Raw genomic sequence first — 25,053 nt, 5'->3', positions numbered from 1 at the left:
CTCCGAGCCATTAAAGAAGTGAAATGAATCATTCAAAAAATATCCTAACTGTAGGAAGATAGCTTTCTATTCGTGACATGTTCTCTAATCAACTATAATAATAAAAATGAACAGAACAAATACTAGATACTAGAAAAAACTTGTGTGTTTCTTTGTTTTTTTTTCCTCCCAGTGACCAGAAATACCCATCAGATGGAGAAAGTCTATGACATAATCTACGACATAAACGCTTCAGTACCGAACATATTGCTTTTAATTTCCATTAGAAATCCCACAGAAAATGTATCAGAGTTTACTTTTCTCTATAATCAGTAAATAAAATATGAATATTAAAAAAAACACACATGAAGAGAAGTCAGTCAGAAAAGCTTAAATTAATTTAATCAGTAATATTTACACAAAAAAAAAAGGAGACATTTAACACAAGGGGACAGGTCGTTATTAAAGAGAACTACATTTCATGTGTAATTATTAGAAAGCAGGCTAGAATATAATACAAAACTCCTCAAATTGAAATGAACAACGAGTGAACCTCCACAGAAACACTGAAGCAAAGATGTCGACAGTCCAGAGAAGCTCCTGCCTTATTCCTCCACGCTCCGAATAAAATGCCCTCAGACTTAAAAGAGAAGAACTTCGACCAAATTGGCGCAGAAATCCACAATTTGTCCTTTTTCTTTTTATAAAAGTAAGATTTTACACTACATAAAATATCATTATTATTTTTATATATATATATAATTACAACAATATAACTTTAGGCAGTAAAATAGGTTTTGACTGAGGTAATTACATCTTGTTACTCATACAAAACAAAAAATAAAATAAAATCTGTTTCTTTTTCTTTTAATTATTGTTGCTGTCACTTCTTCAACACTCACTCAAAGTTTCCCAATATAGTTGAACATCAACGTCCCTGTGGACACAGATAAGGGTCATGTTTGAGGTTTGACTCGCATGCAGGCAGTTTATCCTCCTTTAAAAATCCCAGGGTGTGTCATGAAAACCATCCACTCTGCCTGATTTACTAAAGGCGGCGGTGGACACTAAGGTCCGATGAGGACTGCTGGTCAGTCTGACGGTTTAAAGGTAAGCTAACGACGGGTTAGCGGCCGTAAAAAGGGCTCAAACAGTCTCTCCTGGACAAAGTCATTTGTTTGCAGCGGCAAATGAAAGATGAGATATCTGGAACTGAAATCAAATGTAAATCCTTTAAAAGGTTAAAATGGATTTCATTTTTCAGTGTAGTTTATACGAGTGTGGGACATAGACGCCGTAACCTACGTACGTACGAGTCATTTATACTTGTGTTCTTGTCAGAATGGTTCGTTCTGTAACAACACCTCCCAAACACTAGTCGGCGCTGTGTCTTAATTTTTGTTTCTACTTCCTGCTTCACTTTCGACAATTTCAACTGAAACTTTCGCCAAAAGTTCGCTGAAGACGAGACGTACAAATGTTTGTATCTCTGAACCTCCTCGGTTAACCTTTCCTCCATGTGTTCCATCTTTATTGATCCAAAACAATCGATTAGAAAACTGCGGAGATGGAGAAGCAGCCGGAAATACTAAAGCAGAAACAGACTACTACCAAGCGGAACCAATCACAGCTCTTGTGGACGTCAGGCTACGACGCGAGGGTCCAGGCTGCTGACGTAGCTACGGCTATTAGCTATAAACTGAACGCACAAAGCTGAACCTGACTTTACCGACCAATGAAAGCACATACAGCCAACCTTTTCATTCACAGAATCGTTTACGCTCTCGTTCAGACGATGATATGAAGATGAACAGGAGGTATTCAGGGTTGTTATCCCGACGGAACCCAACAAGTCCTGACAAAGACGTTTGGTTTGGTTATAATTCAGTTCTCAGCTGATTCTACCAGTTATCCATTCATGCCATAATATGCCAAAATAAAACTCGGGACCTGTAGATCAGAGGAAGTGCTTTGACTTACACAGACGAGTTGGTAAACGAATCAAATGTCAAAACTCAGTAGGCTGCCTTGACGAGACTAGAGAGTAGCCTGCTAGCTAACGCATTAAAGCAGATACAACACAAACACAATAATGGTTGGAAGTTTCCAGAACAACAAAGATGATGGGGCTCCCTAGCTTTTGTTTTGCAAATCCCTTTAGTCGGAAACCCTGAACTGCAATGCTGTCGTTCTCAAACATGACCCAGGACAGCTAAACACTACCTCACACTCCCCCTCCCCCGCCATCATACAGTAGAGAGAGGGGGAGGGGGAGTTCACACAAGAATCAAGGCACAAATCTGGACATGACCTGATTGCGGTTAACACGACGACGTTCACAATCAAAAAAACCTTTTACACACATCTTTCGAACTTGCTGTAACACCCAGGGAAGCTGCTCAGTGTTTCCCCTGTCATTATATTAGGGCGGGACGGGGCGGGTCAAGTTAATTGTACTTTCTGTACAGCACCAATTTACAACACCAGTAATTTAAGGTTACCTTTCTTTTATTAGACACCGCCCCGGCCTCAAAGTCGTAAACCGATGGGAAAACACTGCTTTCAGATCTGCTGTAAAGAACGTAAGGGGGAAATATTTTGGGGCCGTCACACAGACAGAGCACATGTCAGCGCGTTAGTCAGTAACACCACTGGGTTGTTGAGATAATAATAATATTAATAATAATTTGATGTGGAAGTTATTAAAACTATTTATTCCAGGAGAATCCTTCGGGAATCAGCAGCCAGCACAACCTAAGCCCTTTTTTTTTTTGCGCGACTGTATAGGAGAATATAAGAAATCAGAGCAAATATTTAGTTTTTAAAGACGATACTGAAAAGAAACCAAAGCTGTTAAAAAGAACTTCTTGGCTATGTTACAGGTAGAAATACTTTCTACTCTGCATCTGTTTCCCTCCCCCAGTGCAGCACTGGGCTCAATATCCATTTACAGTATCCATGTTTTAACCCTACAGCTGGCACTGCCAAAATAAATAGCAACCAGGAAGTGGTACTGCCATAGTTCATACAGTACTCCAGAAACTAATAAAGACTTATTTAAAGTACTGCGGGACATAGACGCCGTAACCTACGTACGTAGCCTACGCCGGTACAAGTCATTTATACTTATATCTCGTCAGTCTGGTTCGCTCTGTAACAACTCCACCCAAACACTAGTCGGCGCTGTGTCTTTTTTTGCCAGTCGGGTCAATTCTTGTTTCTACTATCTGCTTCAATTTCAACAATGGTGACCGAAACATTCGCCGAAATTTCGCAGAAAACAAGTCGTACAAATGTTTGCACCTCCTCAGTTAACCTTTCCTCCATGTGTTCCATCTTTATTGATCCAAAACAATCAACTAGAAAAATTGCGGAGCTCGAGAAGCAGCTGGAAATAGTAAAGCGGAAACACGCTACTAGCAAGTTGCGGTCTGCGTTGCTGTTATGTGTAGCTACATTTCTGGGGAGGTGGACGTCAGGCTACAGCATTAGGGTCTACGTAGGGTTAGCGCTGTAGCTGAAGCTACTGCCTCAAATTGACCAATCAGTGGCAAGTGAAGCAGGAAGTAGAAACAAAAAATAGCCCAACAGGCAAAAAAGACACAGCGCCAACTAGTGTTTGGGTGGAGTTGTTACTGTCGAGCGCACAAGTACAACTGGCTCGCAACGGCATAGGCACACGTACATAGGTTACGGCGTCTACGTCCTGCAGTACTCTAAAAGAGCCTTAAGTCCTGATAATTACCTAGATCCATTGTGGACAAGTCATCAATAGACAGACTGAACAAACACAATGACAGAGAGAACTTAAAGAGTGATTGTGATTAACAGTGCAGTCATCATCTTAACGGACTGAGAGATACAGTACATTACGCTTTATTACGGTTTGAGTCGAACGTTCTCAAAAATGAACAAAGTGGAGAAAATGTTTAAGCTAAGAGTAAAGTCCTAATGTGAGTCCTGCGTTACTCCACTCTCGGCTAAAATACTGAAGTGCGTTCTTTTTTGATGTGTTGGTTCTTGGTTGTTCTCGGTGTGGAATTTTACAGAAGCCTACTTGAGAGGTTAAATTGTTCGATGGTGATAAATTAGATCAAGGGTGAATTAATACTCTTTTTTTAAAATGAGTCTAACTAATAAAAATAACGCTTTTTGTGAGATATGATTGTAAAAAAAATGATGATTTGTCTTAGTCACACCGATCAGCCACAACATTATGACCACACTGACCATCTCATGACAAATCAGTGTTCTGCTGGGAAACTTTTGGACCTGTTATTCATTGGTGTGGATGTTACTTAGACATGTAGCACCCACCTAGACCAGACCAGGCACCCCTACCCCATAGCAATGACACTCCTTGATGGCAGCAGGACACTGACACTTCACGTTGTTTTGAGGAACAACTCAAAAAACATGAAGAACATCACAAGGTGTTGACCTGGCCCCAAATTCACTAGATCCCAAACTGATCAAGTATCTGTGGGATGATCCACAGAGGCCCCTCCCCTCAAACATTCTGTAGCCAGACAATATTAGGAAGGTGGTCATAATGTTAAGTCTGATAGGTGTATACCGCCTTGTAATAATGACAGGAATATTTTTTAATTCCTACATTTCATTTCATTTATTCTCTCTGCGTTAAACATTGAGATTTCCTTCAACTTAAATAAAACAAACAAACAAAAAAAAATAAAAGCAGTTTTTACACACGTCCACCCATTTAATCGGAGCCAATTGTCGAATGGAAATATAAAACGCTAAATTGATTTCTAATGTCAAAACTGCCCCATTGTGATTTAATTTAAAATTGAAATGTAGGGAAAATAGCTCCCAGGGAACATGTGCTGTCACATCCCGTATGGACTTTTCATTATTTTTTTATCAAAAATACTGTATTTCATCATTATTTTTTTTCTGTTTTGTTTTTGTTCTGACCATGCCAGGATGCTTTTTAAAAAAGCCTGGACTGGCTTCTCCAACCAGGGCCCTGCGACTGGTGAGAATATTACAGTATTACAGAGGTGGTACAGGATCAGCAGCCAGCACCACTTCATTCCCCTATACAACTGTGAGAACCTGAAGCTGAACTCCAACTGTATTAAAGGTGCATTCATTCAAGTAAATCACTGGTTAATTCCAAAAAGAGCTCAGATATTGGCTAGAACTGTGTTTGCTATCAGTGCGACTTGAATACAAAGTGCTGGTAAACGTTGCTTGGGGGGGAGGGGAGGGGAGGGGGGTGAGCTTAGCTGAGAGCAGTGGAAAACTTCCAACCTCACGCAGAAAAACAAAAAAAAAAAATCCACATCAATGCATTCAAACCCGACACACGTGATACATGTAACGTGGCTGGAAAATGAAGAAGAAGCCACCAACTGTGCTGCATTAGCTTTTGCAGCAGTTCTGATCGATTTCCTGTATTAAAAAAACAACAACAAACAAAAATAGAAAAGAGAGCAGCAGTGCGGCAAAGCAGGAAGAATAAGGGGTAGTTGTAAGCAACGTGACGATTGGATTGTCCACACAGGACACCAACATCTGTGCAGCAGCTGAAACGTTCTGGCATCAAACTGTAAAAAACGTGCTGCATGTCCACGGATCGGCTTTTGGGAGATTATCAAAATAAATCAAGGAACTGCATTGTGGCTTTTTGTCATTCCAAATATTCTTTCCCTTTATATTTATAATCACAGTATAAACAGAGCGCACTATTTCCGCTCTGCTGCTGCTGCTGCTGCTGTAAACACAATTGCTGAGTGTCCTGTGCGTTCAAGCCATAGACTGTATAAATATGGACAGCGGACCTGCTCCTCAGAAGTGAAGCCAAAGCAAGTAGAGCTCCCCCTGGTGGCTGGCTGCAGTACAGGTCATAAGCTCCACCCCCTCCATATTAGTGGGCGGGACTTGGGCCAAACTAAAACACAAAAATACACGTCAAATAATGTTTTTCGAGGATGATTTTTGTCATTTTAGGTAGTTAATATAATGCTGATGAACACTCAAGTGTCAAATTTTTGGATAAGCGTCGTTTTAGTTATTTGACACAGGATGTGACAGTATAATGGCGACCGCCAGTTGCCACGGGGGCTGTGAGAGTTGTAAAAAACTATTAAAAAAATAATTACAGTGTATAATCCAACATTTCCTTGTAACTGGTGGAGGTAGAGCAGAGCGTAGGATTAATTAAACGATTAAAGTGAGTCTGGAGGATGTGTGGGCGGGGGGCCACTCTCACAGTACTGATCAGACTCCGGCTCCAAACTCACAAGATGGCGCCGCCCGTATCCCCGGGAAAATAGCAACATCAGTTTGGCCAATGGAAAGAAGTGGGGACGCTTTGTCCATATTTATATACAGTCTATACTTCAAGCCCTTTGACTGAAAGCCACTTAATGTCTTTAAGGCTTCACTGTATAATGAGGGTGTGTGTGTGTGTGTGTGTGTGTGTGTGTGTGTGTGTGTGTGTGTGTTAAAAAGTCTTGAGACAAGGCTGTACTGTGACATATTGCATAAGTCACCACCATCACCACTATGGTATTAAGATTTAGCCATCCAATCTATTAGCATTCTTGGTTAACCACAATGATTATTTTTAATTCCCTGCGTGTGTGTGAAACACAAATCAGACCGAAGACGACACGAGTGCAAGTCAACAAGTACATAAGTACATTGGATATCTGAGTGTGTGTGTGTGTGTGTGTGTGTTTGTGTGTGTGTGTCTACAGCCCTCAGAAGGGGGTGTGTAGCTCTGCGCATTGCTGTGACGGTGAGGAGGCGTTGGGGCTGTTAGCCAGATGAGAGGAAGTGGACGACGACAGCTGCTCCAGCTTCTTCATGTATTGATCTCTGAGGGCCAACAGCTCCTTGTAGCGCTGCTCCATCGGACTCTGCTGCTGGAACACACACACACAAAAGCACACTTATATATTATTGAATATGGTCAGTACAAATACACGGCCTCTGGCGCACTTAACAACAACTGGAATTTCTGCAAAGCTGCTGCACTTCTTCTAAAGCTCGTGTTCTAGGGCTGAGAGAACAAGAACAAAAGTTTGTCCTGGCCAGGTCATTTAAAGGGGAACTACTGTCTGGCATAAAATACGATTGTTTACTCACCCATATAGCTTTTGTGTAATTTGTAGTCCTGTAGATATTTAGATCTGTGTATATATCCATATAGTGGGAGTGACTGGGGCACCGAAACGCAGCCTCTAAATAATGCACTGTACAGGTAAACAAGCTAGTAGATGATGATAACATGTAACTCTGGACTCAAAGGGGAATAGCACTAGCGTATCATAACAAAATATTGGTGAAATGAACGCGTTTCGCGGCAGATAATGTGTTATTTAGAGGCTGCATTTCGGTGCCCCATTTACTCCCACTATATGGATACACGCAGATCTAAATATTGTCCGAACGACTGCAAATGACACCAAAGTTATATGGGTGAGTAAACGATCGTATTTTATGCCAGAAATAAGGTCCAGGTTGTAAAAAATGGCAGTTCCCCTTTAATACTTGACGAGAAACTCAAGTGCCGAACTCCGTCCTCATAGGCCCCTCCCACTACAGCATACAGAGCCGGCCCAAGCTTCCATGGGGCCCTAAGCAACATTTGATTTTGGGGCCCTCTATTTTGTTGCATTTTATTGTTGTTCTTGCACTACAAATTATTATTGCACATTGCTGTTGCAGTTTTTTGAAACCAAAAATAATAAACCAGATGACACTTTTAAAGTAAATACGTTGTCTACTGGTTTCTTTTTGGTACACATGCTACATGCTGAAATTACAAATTAACATGTCAGGCTGACAATAGGATAATGTAAACAACACTGCCAGAGCTGCAATGAGTTTATAGTAGGTGTGTGAATGATCAACAATCAATATTGGTGGCAGAAATAGAGGGCCCCAAAATCAACTGTTGCTTAGGACCCCATGGAAACTTGGGCTGGCTCTGGGCGCACATGGCCGGTGCAGCGGAGCTTTGACATTTACAGAGAGGCAGTAAGAACCACTCGGCCTACATCAGCAGCAGCAGCACTCTGTTGACATAAAATTGTGTTTTTGTACAGTAGTATATCTTTGATCATATAGAAAGCATCACTCATACATGCAAAGATAAATCAAAAAATAAAATAAATAAAAAATCTGTGAATTGCTCTCTGGGGCCCCCTAGTGGTCGCGGGGCCCTAAGCAGGCGCTTAGTTCGCTTATGCATTGGGCCGGCTCTGACAGCATACGTCACATGCGCTAATCCCAAAGGTGTTATATCGGGTTGAGTTCAGGGCTCTGTGCAGGCCAGTCAAGTTCTTCCAGACCAAATTTTCTCATCCATGTCTTTATGGACCTTGCTTTGTGCACTGGTGAGCAGTCATGTTTGAACAGGAAGGGGCCATCCTCAAACTGATTTTATACACCTGTGGCCATGGAAGCGATTGGAACACCTGAATTCAGTTATCTGAATGGGGGACTGAATACTTTTGGCAATATAGTGTTATCATAGGCTCTGAAACCACTACAAACACCCAGGGAGTCCTACCTGTTGTCGTATACGCGGGTTCCAGCGGATGTAGTAGGTTACCCACAGCTCGAGGTGCCGCATGCTGGCGACAGGGCAGAGGACCCTGTCGGAATCCGGGGAGTAGAAGGGGTTTAAATAAAGATCCATCTCATGGTTGACCATAGACCACAGAGACTCCGTCTTCGACCTCACCCCCTGCAGAGAAAGAGCACAACAGTTAAAGTCCATTTGCGGGTGAGTTACAGCACAGGGCTGAGTTAAGGTAAAGCATAGGGCAAACGAGTCTTACATGCTGTTCACGTGCACTCTCACAGTTGTACAGGAACGTCCCGAAGCGACAACTGTAGAGATGATCCAGAATTGTCAGCAGGAGGTGTTCATTAAACTCGAAGTCTGTAGGAAACTGGGAGGATAAGAGGGGACAGGTATCCTGTTACAATTCAAAAACGTGGCGTCTTCTGGCAAAAAGCAACAACGAGCTTTGTTATAACGAACCAATGCTCTGACGTGGGACAAAGTTGTGCAAGTATTTCGCATAAAAGACGTCCAGTGGCGCCAAAAGTTAGACTGCTTTGAAATAACAACAATGAGAATAAAAATTGGTGGACTTGCAGGAAACTACGTTGGCAAGTGAACGGACAGAAACGGCGCTAGTTGATTTTGAGAAGGTAGTAAGAAGAAGACGACGACTGCTTCTTCTGTTTTAGTGGCGGTTGCCTAGCGTCAAAGCTCTCAAAAATTAGAAGTGGAAGAAGAAGAGGAACTAAAATCACGCGACTAAACGTGTCTGCCGTGTGGAAGAACTTTACTTTGAAAAATGAAGTCAGACAAAATTTGTTAATTGGTCAGTGTGGTTGTTTGGTGAGGTGGTAGTACTTGATCGTCACTCAATACTACCCACTTGATTCGCCGCCAAAAACAAACAAAAAAACACAGATTGTTGGGTTTATTAGAAGAAGAACGTTTCCTTGACACAACTTAAAGCCCATTCATGGAGTAGAGAATACAGGTTTTCTGGAGCTAAGGTACGAGCTACCCTCTCCACACTACATTAGCTTTAACAGAAATTTTTATCTAGGAGATTTTGTTTATTTAGGATTGGATCAGGCCAACAACCTTGAACGGGACATCCCTAGAGTTCCACATCATCCAAGTAGCCATTCAGCAGGATAGTTAGGTTTATTGGAAGTGGGGTTGTACGAGGTAAACGCCTCTGTGGTGTCCAGAAGGGGCGTTCGGATGCGTTGGACGTACCTGTTTAGTCATCTGCCATACACAGTCAATGAACTGGACAAAGATGGGTGATCTGTCCTGATCCGCATGGTTTTTGTCACCATGACCTATCCTCTACACAAACACACACAAGATAAACAGAAACTTAGTATTTTGTCAGCCCTCTGGATCATATATCAAAACACACACAACACACTGTTACTTACCGAGGCAAACTTGTGCCCGAAGCTGATCCATTCCTTCTCAATCAGAACCTAAATAAACACAAACAATGACTTGAGTTAGATAATGGTGGACTTTAAACCTCATTGGTGTGGCTTTTGTAATATTCATGAACTGTTCTCTCTATGTCATTTTCAGTAGTTTCCCCTTAATGTCCGTCCATTCACTGACCTGGAACCCTTTAAGGGTGCGGTAGTGGCAGTCCAACATGAGCATGGCCAGAGACGTGAGCTGAGCCGTCCGGTCCCAGCCGTCACTACAGTGAACCACCACCGAGTTCCCGTTGGAGACCTTGTCCGCTACTTGAATGGCTCCCGACAGCACCAGCTACTCCCAAAAACAAAAAGAATAGGACTCAGACTAAGAAGAAAAACGATAATCTGGACATAGGCGGTTTGAGTTTGTCTTGCCTTAATGTGTTCTAGCCAGTGTGTGGACTCTAGACTCGACAGCCAGTGGGATTCCTCCACGTTGGGGTACACGATGTCTTTGAGTTTCTTCAGGGACTCCCTCATGACGTGGATGTTCTGGATGTCCAGGAAGACGAGTTCTGCGTTCTGGTACTCATCGCCCTCGTAGCCTCCTCCAGTGGCCTGGGAGGCAAAGACAGTTGATTGACGTTGATGGGTAAAACCAGAGATACGATAGTTGATTACACCATTTGGGATTCCGGGAATACAAAGCACAGGTGAAGCTCTCTGTACAGTTTTGCTTGTTTTGTAAGAGTCTGGTAAGAGTTTTACCTTTTATATGTCCACATTTGCAACCTATGTTTTAGTTTTTCAATGTCCAAAACAGTTAATTGAGCATGTTAATGGGTTTTATTGCTATAGTTTAATTGTTTAATTCAGATTTGATTATTTTTGGGGGGTTTTTATGAGTCCAGTATGCTAAAAAAGTAGGTTCAAGTAAAAAAAATGAACAATTATCAGATGATAAGCCCAAATAAATGAAAAACTACTGAACAAGGACGTTCCATATTATTAAGCAGACCACGATTTTCAAAACGGAAAAGCGTGAAATAGTTGAATACCTTGGACAAGGTATGAAAACTTTAGGTGTTTCACGAAAACTTAAGCGTGATCATCGTACTGTTAAGAGATTTGTGGCTGATTCAGAGCACACACGGTTTCGTGCAGGTAAAGGCTTAAGAGGGCAGTTGCTAAAATGCCATTACAAAGCAGCAAACAGGTATTTGAAGCTGCTGGTGCCTCTGGAGTCATGCGAACATCAAGGTGTAGGATCCTCCAGAGGTTCGCAGTTATGCATAAGCCTTGTATTCGGCCAACCCTAACCAATGCTCAAGAGCAGAAACGTCAGCAGTGGGCCCAGAAATGCATGAAGATTAATTTTTAAACAGTCTTCTTCACTGTTGAGAGCTCAACCCTGGATGGTCCAGATGGATGGAGTAGTGGATGGTTGGTGGACGGCCACCATGTCCCAATAAGGCTGTGACATCAGCAAGGAGGTGGAGGAGTCATGTATTGGGCCGGAATCATGGAGAGAGAGCTGGTCGGCCCCTTTAGGGTCCCAGAAGGTGTGAAAATGACCTCTGAGAAGTATGTGGAGTTTCTGACTGACCACTTTCTTCCATGGTACAAAAAGAAGAACCGAGCTTTCTGTAACAAAATCATCTTCATGCATGACTATGCACCATCTCATGCTGCAAGGAATACCTCTGCATGATTGGCCGCTATGGGCATAAAAGGAGAGAAACTCATGGTGTGGCCCCCATCGTCCCCTGCCCTCAACCCTATTGAGGACCTTGGGAGCGGCCTCAAGCAACAGATCAATGAGGGTGGGAGGCAGTTCACATCCTGCAAAGGAATTCAAGCAGAGTCTCTCCAAAAACTCACAAGTTCAATTGATGCAACAATTGTGAAGTTGTTCTCTAATAATGGGTCCTCTGTTAAAATGTAACTTGACCTGTTGAAGGGGAATTACTATCTTTTACAAGCTGGACCTTATTTCTGGCATAAAATACGATCGTTTACTCACCCATGTAACTTTTGTGTAATTTGTAGTCAGTCGGGACATATTTATATCTGCGTATACCATATAGTGGGAGTGAATGGGGCACCGAAACGCAGCCTCTAAATAACGCATTATCTGCCGCGAAACTCGTTCATTCCACCAATATTTTGTTATGATACGCTAGTGCTATTCCCCGTTGAGTCTGGAGTTACCCGTTATCATCATCCGAGGTCTGTAGATTGACCTACTAACCTCTGACGTGGCTGATGATGATGATAGTTTTTTTGCAACATGACTGAATATTTTTCCGATTCTAAAGTTGTGGACGAACCTTAGCAGTAGCTCCGGACTCAACAGGGAACTCAACTAGCGTATCATAACAAAATATTGGTGAAATGAACAAGTTTCACGGCAGATTAGAGGCTGCATTTCGGTGCCCCAGTCACTCCCACTACATAGATATACGCAGATCTAAATATCTCCCGAACGACTGCAAATTACACAAAAGTTATATGGGTGAGTAAACAATCGTATTTTTATGGCAGAAATAAGGTCGAGTTTGTAAAAAACAGTAGTTCCCCTTTAAGATGTTTTTTGATTGAAATAGCTTTTGATTTCAGTAAATGTGACCTGTTAATGGTGCAAATTCAACAAATTTTCATTTTTTTTATTTCTGAAAAAAATACTGTTATCGTTAGGAGGTTTGTTCAGTAACATTCAAGTTATACTATATAACGGTTGATGACTCGAAAGTTATGCTGACCGTCATTTGCATTGACTATTTAGGAAAATCAGAGAAAAATATAATTTGCATAATAATTTGGGACGCAGTGTAAAGTACTGCGGCACTAGACGGCTGAACCTACGTACGTAGCCTACTCCGGTGCAAACCGTTTATACTTGTGCACTCGTCAGTCTGGCTAGCTCTGCAAAAAACGGCACCCAAACACTAGTTGACGCTGTGTCTGTTTTGCTTAGTCGGGTTAAGTTTTGTTTCTACTTCCTGCTTCACTTTCAACAATGGCGACTGAAGACGAGTCGTACAAATGTTTGTCTCTCCGAACCTTGTCAGTTAACCTTTCCTCCATGTGTTCCATCTTTCATGACCCAAAACAATCAATTTGAAGATTGTGAATATGGAGAAGCAGCTGGAAATACTGAAGAGGAAACACGCCACTACCAAGCGGACCAATTACAGCTCTTGAGGTTTGCGTCGCTACGTCAACTAAAACCGCCGATTAAGGTTAAAGAAAAAGAAAACAGCCTGTCCCTTCTTAGGCAGTGAACGAGAGCCCTACCGACCAAATAAGGTTTTAATGAGACGCTTTAACTCTCATTAAAACCTAACGGCTATGTCTTGATCCCTAATGATCAATCTGCAGGTGGATGTTACGCAACTACAGGGATGGTATGTCCTCACTTAGAACCACACTGTGTTTTCATTCAGTGTGAATGTTGTGTTTAATACGGCCGCTCCTCAGCAACACAGCTTCCTTTTCCAGGAATCTTCTCTCTTCTTTAACATATACATCTCTGACTGACTGACTTCATTTCTCACAGTAAAGTACTTCCACAAAGCAGATATGTTCAGTCATGTGATTTTAGTTCCTCTTCTTTTTCTTCTTCTTATATGTTTTTGGGCAGCTTTGCCAACCACCACTAAAACGGAAGAGGAAGAAGATGTTTTGATGTTTCGAACAAACATCCCCACCAATAAGCCATCTGTTGCTTTCACTTTTCACTTGGCTATGTCACAGAGACCAACAATTGAACCCCTTGTCGTTTGTTTCCCTTCTGACCTTGTTGGCCACTGCGTTGACGTTGGGCCGAGCGTCATAGATGGTGAGCTTGGTGGTGTCGTTTGCCTCCCTTATCATGTCCAAGTAGCGCTCGTCATCCTTGTTTCTTTTGCCGGACATGCCGACGAGAGGTTGACTGCAGCGGACGATCACCGACTGGTTCTGTCTGTGGATCCATGACAGCACCTAGGACACAAACACAATTAAATGTCAACTAATGGCACATTTCTTATGGAAAGGACAACATCGCAATTTGCAAAGTATTTTTGTACGGCAGCTGTCCAACAGCATCATCTAAACAACAAATCCTGTCGTGTCTGTGGATCTCTGGACGAACAGAAACTATGCAACGGTGCAATTAAGCTTTTCTAGTCACACACCGTACTAAGGCCCAGTTGCACGAGTTCAGTCTCTGATGACGTCACTGATAAAAACACAGTAGAAAAAAGTAATGAAATTTTTGACCTGAATACATACGCTGAGAACAGACAGCTCTTGTGCTACATACTGTGAGCTGCAAATGTGTATAGTCTGTATAAAAACAGGCAGCACATCAGCACCATGAATAGCATTTAATGAAGACTTCTCCATGTCCTGCAGCTAAAGGTCTAATAACTTTATCGAATAGTTGATGTTCAGCCTCCTTCTCTCTGTTACCACAGGACGTTTGGTGAAGTTGTTAATTGACTGCTGTCCAGAGGATTTGGACCGTTCCTCTGCTAGCATTAGCATTAGCCTTTTCAGATGCATTGCAGTAGTACTTTAGTTGTATTTCAGGACTGACATGTCACAGTAGTATGGGCTTCATCTTTAGTGAAGTATTTCCGCTGCTAGTTTGCTGCAACGACCCACTGGGCTCTTCACCTGTCTTCTAGGAGGCGTCCATGTTGTTATTGTCACACAATCGGCGAAAAGTCGGCACAATGCTTAAAGCAGGAAGTCGACAAACTGACTAGTCTGTACAATTGTGTGTGTTAAATCAATCCTCCAGTAAACTCCCAGGACTACATATACCCCTACGTAGCCCTCACGCGCATCTACACACAGATAAGTCCGACTCTCACCGGTATGCGTCCTCTTGACCGGAAGGCAGCCACCCGTTTGAGGTCCTCCTCTGTACTTTTAAAGGGTACAGCCAGCACAGTGGGGTAGGTGTCACACAGCTCATACTTGTCATTGATGAATGTTAAACGCCATTTGTTATTAGGTAAACCCTGGAGGAGAAAGATCATCGTCATCAACTGACTATACAATAATGTGACGCAAGCACAAAGTTATTCAACCTTTAGTTTGAATTATAAATCAACTCTACTAAATACCAATAAATAATTTAACAGTTTGTCTACTGAGTACATTTCTGACTTCTTTAGGCTTCACTGGGAAATAATTTGCCGGTTTGAACAAACTGGAATATGTTTTAGATTTTCGACTTTTCATGGTAGCCACCCTTGGCTTTAACGACAGCTCTGTACACAGCTCTATGAGGCAGTCACCTGGTTATTATTTCCAAAAATGGCTGCTCTCATGGTTTGTTGAAATGTTCCAAACAGGATTAAGAGAATGGTGTCCTGTTCTAAATTCTGTAGTAAATTGGCATAAATTTATCAGATCTGACACAAAACACAACTAAAGGTAGTTTTAGTTTAGCAAACGCTAGCTATGCATATATATTCTTTGATACTAGAGCTAGCTAAGTGGTCCAGGACGTCTGTAACAAGTCTCACATGTCCCAGGAACAGGTGGACCAAATTTCAAGGTCCTAGCACCATTACTGTTGCTTTAAAGAGCTATTCGTTAAAGATTCCCAAATTTTTCGCAAATTTTTGAGCCTTTTTTTGTTTTATGAGATGTTTTATAAAAGAAAAGCACATAAATTTACCATGTAATGTTGTACTTCGATATATTTTTTATCGGGTATATTATACTGTGTGAAATATACCCGATGTTAGTGGTGGTGTTTAAACCTTAGAAGTGTTTCACTCTTGGCAAGGCAGTGTGTGCAAAGTTGCCGTCAAAGCAAAAAGTGGCTATGAAACATCTTTTTTGTTTACTTCACACTTCCCATGTTCCTCCACAGTTTTGAAGTCTTAACAAGTAGTCTACAAGAGAGGAAAAACATTAAACGTCCAAATTAAACGTGGCCATAAAAGCTCTGATAAGTACGGATCTGAAATCAACAGCAGTAGTGTAAAAGAATCAGGGCTAATGCTGAACTCGTCTTACCTGCCGTCTGAACTCCTCCACAGCGATGTAGGCGTTCCAGCCCTTCTCAATGTACCTCTCCTGATTCACATACGCAAACAATTGCTGGATGGAAGGGCGAGATGGTAATGGGTTAATTATACAGCAGCAGCAGCAGCGCCGTCAGCAGAACACGTTGACTCTTTATAGGATTCATTCTCAACGAGGAAACTAAAGGCCCATTTAAGGTACCGTAACCTACATACGCATCTTTGCCTGTTTTTGTTGTTTCTACTTCCTGCTTCACTTTCAACAATGGCAACTGAAACTTTCGTGGTCTTGTGGTCTGCGACGCCGTGACATGAAGTTACATTTCTGGAGAGGTGGACATTGGGCTATGGTGTTAGGGATTACGTAGGGTTTGGGTGTTGCCGTATCTACGGCATCAATTCTATTGTCTTTGGACCATCAGTCTTATTTATTTCAGGGTGGGGCATGGCTCTGCAAACTTCACCCGCAGCTACAGACTGTCCAATGATCAATTAAGGCGGTGGTGCCCAAAGTTTTTCTTGCAAGTCTCCACCTCTTTGTAGATAAGAATATGTTTGGGAGACCATACCCATAGCAGCTCTGCTACAGGCTTCTCTATAGGCAACTACATATGAGCCAATTTGAGCATTAGAAAACACAGGTGCAGCTTTTAGGAACCAGTTCTGTTGCGCATGACAAGTTTATAAGTTCTTTTCTGAAGGAATCGGCCGGTTTGTATTTGTGCTCTGGACGTGCTGTCTCCAGAAGGCGTCTTAGCTTTGGTCTCAAACTGTCAAAAGCTGGTATTTTAAGACATACAACGCACTGCGGTCTCTACTCGATACCGACCGTTTGTACTGGTGAAACCGAGGGCGATATATGCCTCGTCATATTTTCTTATCTTTGCTTTGAACGTAGTTTTGAGTTGATGAAGCTGAAGAAGAAAATCAACTTCCTGTAGAACTATGTATAATGTTTATTGCGTTCCGGATTAAGTTGTTGCTTGTGGTTTGTACGACCAGTGTGAATAATGCCGTCAGAGGCTCAGTTAAAAATAATCGCCCTTTTCCTTTTTCACCATAAAAGAAACACATCCGTCAGCCGGTTGGTGACGAGGGCAGAAGTTAAACGCCAACTTACCTGACTATGTGAGAGGGGGAAGGCATGCTTGAAGAGGATCTCGAAGATGTCTCTTCTGCTGTGTCCTTCTTGTTTCAAGGCAAACCTCAAGTTCCTCATGTCCTGAGGACAATTAAGATATACCCATAAGTGATACTAGCAGACTGGCATGCCTTTTTCTATTCATTTCTGTCTAGTATTTGTATTTTAACCAGTACATAGTACCGCTTGTAGTCCTAAAAGTAGAAAGTTGTTCAGGAAAATCAACCAATATTATATATAAGTGTACTTCTAGGATTCCAAGTTAATTTAAAAAGTCAAATTAGTAAAGCTGCTAGAACTGTACACAAACACCTTGCAGGTGATGTCCAAGCCATACGAGTTCTCGCCTCTGCTCGACGCTCCGCCCATCTTTTCAACTCGACTGATGGCACCGAGAGGAACGTCCAGCGTCACCACCAAATCCTACGACACGCAGAGTGGCAAAAGCACATTTACACATCACGGATACGCTGTGTTTAAACGGCGGCGACCGGCTCCGTGTGAGTTTAACGAGACTTACGGTATCTGAACTCTTGAAGTAGAGTCTGTAGTTGGTGATCAACACTTTGCCTTTAACAGCTTCATTGAACGGACAGATGTAGATGATGTCTTTATCTGGAAACAGACGCAAGCAAACAGATTAAAAAGTCAGTGAACCCTTGTTTCCAGTATCTGCTGTCACATCTAAACATTTCCGGTAACTGCTGATCTGTCCTCTACAGAACCACTTCAGTTCTGAGATGTTGGTGGGTTTCCTCACATGAACTGCTTGTTTCAGGTCCTTCCACAACATTTCTATTGGATTAAGATCAGGACTTTGACTTGGCCGTTCTTCTTTAACTGTTCTTTTGTAGAACCACTTGTGTTCTTGGTTCTCGTTGTCTTGCTGCATGAACCAGTTTCTCTTCAGATTCAGCTCATGGACAGATGTCCTGACATTTTCTTTTAGAATTCATTGGTCGGTCCATCAATGATGTTTTCAAGCCGTCCTGGGACCAGATGCAGCAGAACAGGTCCAAACCAGGACATTAGCACCCCCATGTTTGATGGAGGGATGAGGTTCTGATGTTTCATCTCCAAACATGACGCCTCTCATTTAAACCAAACTATTCTACTTTGGTCTCATCCGTCTACCAAACATTGTCCCAATAGTCTTCTGTCTTGTTCTTTTTGGAGAGCAGTGTCTTTGTCCATCACATTATAGTTGTTCATTTATTAAACTGATTGCACCTCACAGATATGAGATACTGGCTCATTATCCTGAATAAACTACTAAAATATAGTATAAATACTTATGTTTCATTTGTTTAACTTAGGTTTTCTTTTGTCTATTTTCAGGACTGGCATGAAAATCCGCTGGTGTTTTGTGAGGGGCCCCAATGTTAATTCATTCATATTGATGAGTTGCAGTGGTTCATACTCACCTATAATTCTATCTTCTCCCGGCAGTAAAGACACATTTGCTAACAACTCCATCTTCTGAGGCTCTCTGGGTATCTACAGACAACACACCAAAGTTGCATGAGTAATAATGAATCACTTTCACTATAACGATTATGGGCTAATGTGTAAATACTCAGACTTCATAAAAATACTGGGACCAGCTGGAGTGTTGCTAGTCTGGTTACTCTGTCCCGACCCATGTTCAGGTTCCATTTGAGACGCTAAAACACGAGCTGACAAGAACCAAGCGGTGATAAGACTGTTCATTCAAACCCCGCTGCCAAATACATATTTTCAAGTTAATGGCCTTGTCCACCAGTTTCACATATAATGAAATGTGGCCACGCGCATGGAACATTTAGTGTTAGAAGTAGGTGGCGCTGGCGTCTTGAATCAAAGATTAATCAAAGAGGACTTTCTGCACGGATACGCAAGACAGCAAGCGAGTGCACGACATTTCAGTCATGGTGAGAAAAATGAATGTTTCTTTATAGAAAACAAGGGGAAGTGTAACTGCTTGATAAAGAAATGAAACTGTTGCTGTAGTGAAAGAGTATACTACACATGAAACACTATGAAACCAAACAAAAGACCTACTTCTGGTGCAGAACCAGTTAGCGGAAAGTTAAACAAAATGGCAACAAAAGGCAAGAAAAAAAATAGCCAGGTTCTCAGCTCGTTGCCCGTCACGGGAAACCTTTCTCTTATGGTGACTTCATAAAAAAAAAAAAACAGAGATTAATGTACACTAATGTACATTTTATCCATCCAGAAACACGCAACTTTTTATCGGGATGTTGACAATAACTTACTTTACGTGACAGAAAACTCAACTGAGAACCAAAATGACCAACAGCTACGTCTGTGGCGTCCTTCACAACCCAACTACCAAACGAACTTAGACTTAGATAGACTTTATTGATCCACAAGGGAAATTGCTTGGTCACAGTAGCTCAGTTGCACAAAAAACATAAAAAAACATTCTTGAAAACCTCTAGTGTTGTCATCCATGACCTCAGGGTGCAACATGACAACTTCCCAATGTTTTGTTTTGTGTAGGAAACAGTCAAAACCTCACAACTGTGTCTTAGAAAGCCTTAAGAAACACGCAAGACATGCAAAGTGATTAAAACTGACATTTTTCTTGAAATAATTGCTGATTAAGTTGCAGCTCTTTAATGAAATGAGTGCGACTAATTGTCCGCCTCTAAACGTACGCCAACAGCACGGGCTTCTCAAACAGCGCTTGTGTAGGGTTGACGTATTTATGGTTGCAGACTGCACAGAACACAAACAGACGAAGCAAAGACGCAAATCGACTTACGCTGGGGATGTGCGCGTCCAAGGCATTGGAGTTGTAGACCGAGACTGGCGAGGCCATCGTTCATTGGAGGATGCTTCCACAGGCTGAGAAAGAAAGACTTGTTCATCAGCCAGAACGGTGAGACGACACCAGCACAGTACCTTCACCAGAATGCAACCTCTTCAACTGGCATGGACACAAGGGCAACCAACAGAACCATATTTAGTATTAACATAGTCCATTCTTGGCCTGAGAACCCTTAAAGCAACAGCCAAAGACTTTTCCAGCCACATTTAAGGGACACAATATTGCCAAACAATCTGACTCCACAAAACCACGTCGCCAAGTCCCTACAGGCTCAGGATGGGAACCGATCCAATGCCCTTATCAATTCTGGATCAGTTTTTTTATGCGGACAAAAGTAGTCTCACACGACATCAGGACACAGTCTCCTACTGACACCGGACGTGAAGATGTTGAACCATAAAAAAGATAACTTGAACAATAAATGACATCATATTCAGTTTTATCATGTCATATAATAATAATAATAATAATAAAAAAACAAACGATTCCCAACTCGTTATGAATGGACGTCACAGTCGAGGCATTTAATGGAAAATCGCAGCCTTGGCGCTGATTGTAATCTGCATGCCGTCCATCTCGTTTTGGTGAAATGCTGCTAAGCTGCAGATCACTTCTTCCTGTACGTGATTAAACCCTCAACCTCGTGTAGCGAAGAGCAGAAGCGTCGCTTTAGAGGAACTGATAACAAAGATTTTAAACCACCTGTAAGTTGGAACTGGCTTTCAATTCCCAACCCTAGTCCTGCCTCCACGGAAGAACTCAGAAACAAAGTCCGCTGACTCGCCGTCAAATTGTCATGCCACAAATGTTGAACAGATTTATAAAAGTGTACATTAGGGATGTCCCGATTGGTATTTTTTTTTAATGATCAGATTGGTATCGGGCTTCGGACAAGCCTAATCTATTTTACATCTGCCACAAACCAAAACCTTGTCCCTGTAGTGTAAAAACATCTTCTGCTTTGGTTTTAACGGCGGTTGGCTTGCGTTAAAGCTGAAAAAAAAAATTTACCCTAAAATAACGTGACAAAGTATGTCTGCCCTCGTGATTTAGGATAATAAATAAGATGAGAAAAGCCTTTACGAAGCTCCAGGGAAGGAAGTGTTGTTTATTTAATATCGGATCGGGACTCAGATTGGCGGATACTGAATATTAAAAGATCGGTACCGGATCTGAACTGAACTAAATCTAAATCTAAATCTTCACGTCCAGCGGGGTGCGGAGAGCCACTCTGTAACTTCCGCTAACAGTGCTGTTGCTGGGACTAGGTTTGAGGAACATCAAAGTCCAGTAAAGCTCCCGTATATCAATGAACACAACGCTTGGAAAAGGATGGAATTAGAAGAACTACCAGATTAATTAAAATTCCGCGTTAATAGTTACTCAACATCTAATCTGACATAAAAAATTGGATTTGTTCTCATAAGGGTTGCGGGGAAACAATGGGGGGAGCTGCTGGGTAATAGTCAGAACAGAAGCTTGGGACCGAAGGGTCACAGGTTTGCATCCCCCCCAAGTCCACGGTGGAGGTTGCTCTACGCAGACAATTTCTCCACGATGGACCGATAAAGGAATAATTGTTGTTCTACTTCAGGGCTGTCAACGTCATTTTAGTTCAGGAAGCCACACACAGCGCAGGCAGGCCACACCAGAAATATAACAACCTATAAATAACGACAACTGAAAGTGTATTGCTTTCATCTGCTGTTCAGTTCTGGGTCTTACAGACGGTTATAGACTTCCGTGTTGACTTTGTAGCTATGACAACGGCCCAGACTCTAGCGCCGTAGCCTGACGTACACCTCCCTAGAAATGTAACTACGCGGCGACACAGACCTCAGCTTGGTCCGCTTGGTAGCAGCGTGTTTCCTCTTTAGTATTTCCTGCTGCTTCTCCGTCTCTGCAGTTTTCTAATTGCGTGTTTTGGATCAATAAAGATGGAACACGTAGAGGAAAGGTTAAGTGAGGAGGTTCGTCAAAAATTGACTCGACTGTAAAAAACAAAAAAGGCACAGCGCCCACTAGTGTTTGGGTGGAGTTGTTACAGAGCGAGCCAGACGCGTATAAATGACTCGTGCTAGCTACGTGCGCAAGTTACGGCGTCTGTGTCCCGCAGTACTTTAAACGAACCTTCAGTCTTGTGTTTGTCCACAACTTTTATAAAATGTCGTGACCCCTAGCGGAAAAATTAGGCTCAGGTGACAATATTGTTGAAAAAATTCATCCCGTGGGCCAAACTGCACCGTATGTTTGACACCCACTTTGACCTCACGACGCTACATCTGCAAAATGCAAAATTTTCTTTGTTTTGCGAGCTTAAATATAAAATATTGTGTAACGTGTTGAATGGTGGTAAAATATACATAATAGACCAATGGGTGTCAACCTCATTCTAGTTCTAGTTTGATCTCGAGCGGGGCCGGACCAGTGAGATAACAGAATAATAACCTATAAGGTAACGACAACACCAAATTTTTTCCAGTTTTGTTTGGTGCAAAAAACAACAAGTGAAATAGGAAATTAAACTGTCCGCTGCTGCGTCTCAGTGTTGCATCCTGTCCCCTTCTCTTTTACTAAATCGGCGGACACATCAGCGATGGCAGTTATTGATAAAATGCTATGTAATTTTCACACTTTGCAAATTCGTGCTTGCGGGCCGGATTAGAGCTTCCTGTGGGCCAATTTTGGCCCGCGGGCCGTATGTTTGACCCCTGTGAAACAGACTACAGACTGTTTCACATGTGTCCTCTACCCAGGAACCTGTTTAATATAGTAAATATATGTATATAATATATTCACTGACATTAATATTATTATGATTTGGTTTGTTTCTTCTTCATTTTATCCATTTTAATTCTCTTGTTGAGCTGAATTGTAGATATAAAGGAACTATTAAGGGCGTTTATGTGTAGATATGTATGGTTAATGTTAGTTAATGTAGTTTTATGATGTAAAAAAAAGTCAAATGTAATGAATTAGAGTCCCCCCTTTCCTCCCCAACAGACAACAACAAAACCCTACGGGACACTTTGAGATCCACTCAAACAGACAAAACCCAACACGTAGCTTCACTATCAGGCACGTACACGGCGTGAAAACCGGTCCACACGCAAATCCACACCACACGGGGCATTTAAAAGAGGAGCGGAGAACAACAGAGCTCCTAAAGCCCTCAACTAAACTTTTCCAACTTGGCCATTCCCATAGACACAGCTGTGGAGTTGTACCAGGAAATAGCGTAGGCCCAGACGGTACGACGGCTCGTAGCGCAGCAAATTGGGCCGATTTCTGACCCGCACTCAACGATAACCCACGGCAAAGCCTTCCGAAGGACACCGAGCGTGGACCTGCGTGGCCCTGTCGCGGCCAAATGTTGTAAATTACCTGTAAAGTGCGAGTCTTCCCCCGTGGCTGTGACTGTCGATCTGTTTCCCTGCCACTACAGGAACTCAACCCGGGTCACGTGCCTCGCTGTCATGGCGCGGATTGGCTGGTTGTCAAATCCGGGCCTCGCAAGGGATACTGGGAAAGGTAGTTTACAAGCGCAAGCCTCAAGAAAAGGCAAAATTAAAGTGTATTGGCTGTAAATAACATGTCACATTGATTTTTTTTTAAATTATTATTTTATATTAGGTATTTACAGAATATATTTTTCCCTTTTCATTTATTTATATATATATATTTCTATATTATCTTGTCTGACTGTCCTCCTGAGACCCAGTAAAATTTAAGTTTGTGATTTTTTTAGCAGAGTCCACATAATCTGGAATCTCCCCATTCAATCTGCTTTTGTTTCACTTCTGTGCTCCTCGGGGTGCCTCTCTGCCTTTGTTCCCTTTGTCAGCTCAGCTCTCAGCTTTGTCTGGTACCGGGACATCTCTACAGAGAGACCACCAGGTGTCACTGTTGAGCTGTGCACGACACAATCACACACAGCCACAACATTATGACCACTGACAGGAGAAAGTAAACAACATTTAAACCATCTTGTGACAGTTCAACGTTCTGCTGGGAAACTTTTTGACCTGGCATTCATTGGTGTCGATGTTACTTAGACATGTAGCACCCACCTAGACTCCTTGATGGCCAGACACAAGCATACACACAAAAACGCTTTAGGAACAACTAAAAAAATAACATGTAGAACAGCACAAGGTGTTGACCTGGCCTCCAAATTCACTACATCCCAAACTGATCAAGTATCTGTGGGATGATCCACAGAGGCCCCTCCCCTCAAAGGCCCCCCCACTAACAATATTGTGTTCCCAGACACCACAGGACACCCTCAGAAGGTCCATGTCCATTCTCTGATGGGATCACAACTGTTTTGGAGGCACAAGGGAGACCTACACAATATTAGAAAGGTGGTCATAGGTTTTAGGAATGATTTGAGTAGAGCTCGCCATTAGAGAGAAAATGTTTGGGACCGTGCAAGATGGAAAAGACAAAATACACGACTAACTGCTAAGTGTCGTGGGAAAAGTGTCCCCTACTTTCCTAGCCTGCTCTTCAGATTGGACACCACTTTTACCACCACAGGATCAATGGGATCTGAAGCACTTCTCTGAACAAGTGGCCAAACACACACACACACAAAAAAAAACACCAACAACACACTAATTTGCATGTGGAAACTTTAATGAATTAGATTAGGTTAATACAAACATGTCAACATCCTTCACTGGATCGCAGCGTTTTTAAGAGCATTTTTTTTAAGCATGTGAAGGTGATTCCAGTTTTTGCAGCTTTTTTATGAGCTGTCGCCAGAGGTTGACATTCTGCACAACATCCTGCAAAGAAAACAAACAAAAAAACAACATAGATCCAGCAATGCATATCTTTAAACACAGAATGGGTCGACTCGGAGGTAAAACAGTCAACTTGGATCCCTGTACCGGCACCTCTGATGTAATCTGTATTCAAACAGCACATCATTTAACAGTTAAACTCTGTAACAGCCTTTAGACGATGGGTTATGATATGAATTTGTCTCCTGCTTTCACATTCCCACTTCCCGTTTAACCTTTTTTTCTTTGTTCTAGACTGTAACCCCGAGGCGTAATGAGGTCTTGTGCGCAGAGGGAGCGACGGGAACGACCGATTGGTCAGTT

The 25,053-nt window shown here is 42.2% G+C and overlaps 1 protein-coding gene across 3 annotated transcripts; it reads right to left on the bottom strand.

The window, feature by feature from the left end:
* Positions 1-355: 355 nt before the first annotated feature.
* mtm1 (myotubularin 1) lies at positions 356-23,394 on the bottom strand. Of its 3 annotated transcripts, none has more exons than XM_084548466.1 (16): positions 23,327-23,386; positions 19,877-19,959; positions 18,534-18,606; positions 17,630-17,724; positions 17,422-17,532; positions 17,089-17,190; positions 15,961-16,044; positions 14,802-14,951; positions 13,738-13,923; positions 10,375-10,557; positions 10,136-10,291; positions 9,949-9,996; positions 9,764-9,856; positions 8,799-8,912; positions 8,528-8,704; positions 356-6,875 (listed from the first exon to the last, which is right to left on the bottom strand). In XM_084548466.1, the coding sequence occupies exons 2-16, from the start codon at positions 19,931-19,933 to the stop codon at positions 6,711-6,713; spliced, it is 1,794 nt and encodes a 597-aa protein (XP_084404592.1). In that variant the 5' UTR covers positions 19,934-19,959; positions 23,327-23,386; the 3' UTR covers positions 356-6,710. The 3 variants fall into 3 exon arrangements, with proteins under 3 accessions (XP_084404592.1, XP_084404593.1, XP_084404594.1); XM_084548467.1 differs by having other exon boundaries at positions 356-6,872; XM_084548468.1 differs by lacking the exon at positions 19,877-19,959 and having other exon boundaries at positions 23,327-23,394.
* Positions 23,395-25,053: the final 1,659 nt, after the last annotated feature.

The sequence above is a fragment of the Chelon labrosus genome, assembly GCF_963514085.1.
Source record: "Chelon labrosus genome assembly, chromosome: 1".
Lineage (NCBI taxonomy): Eukaryota > Metazoa > Chordata > Actinopteri > Mugiliformes > Mugilidae > Chelon > Chelon labrosus.
The sequence above is the reverse complement of the archived record's forward strand: the minus strand, read 5'-3'. Positions and strand labels throughout refer to the sequence as shown.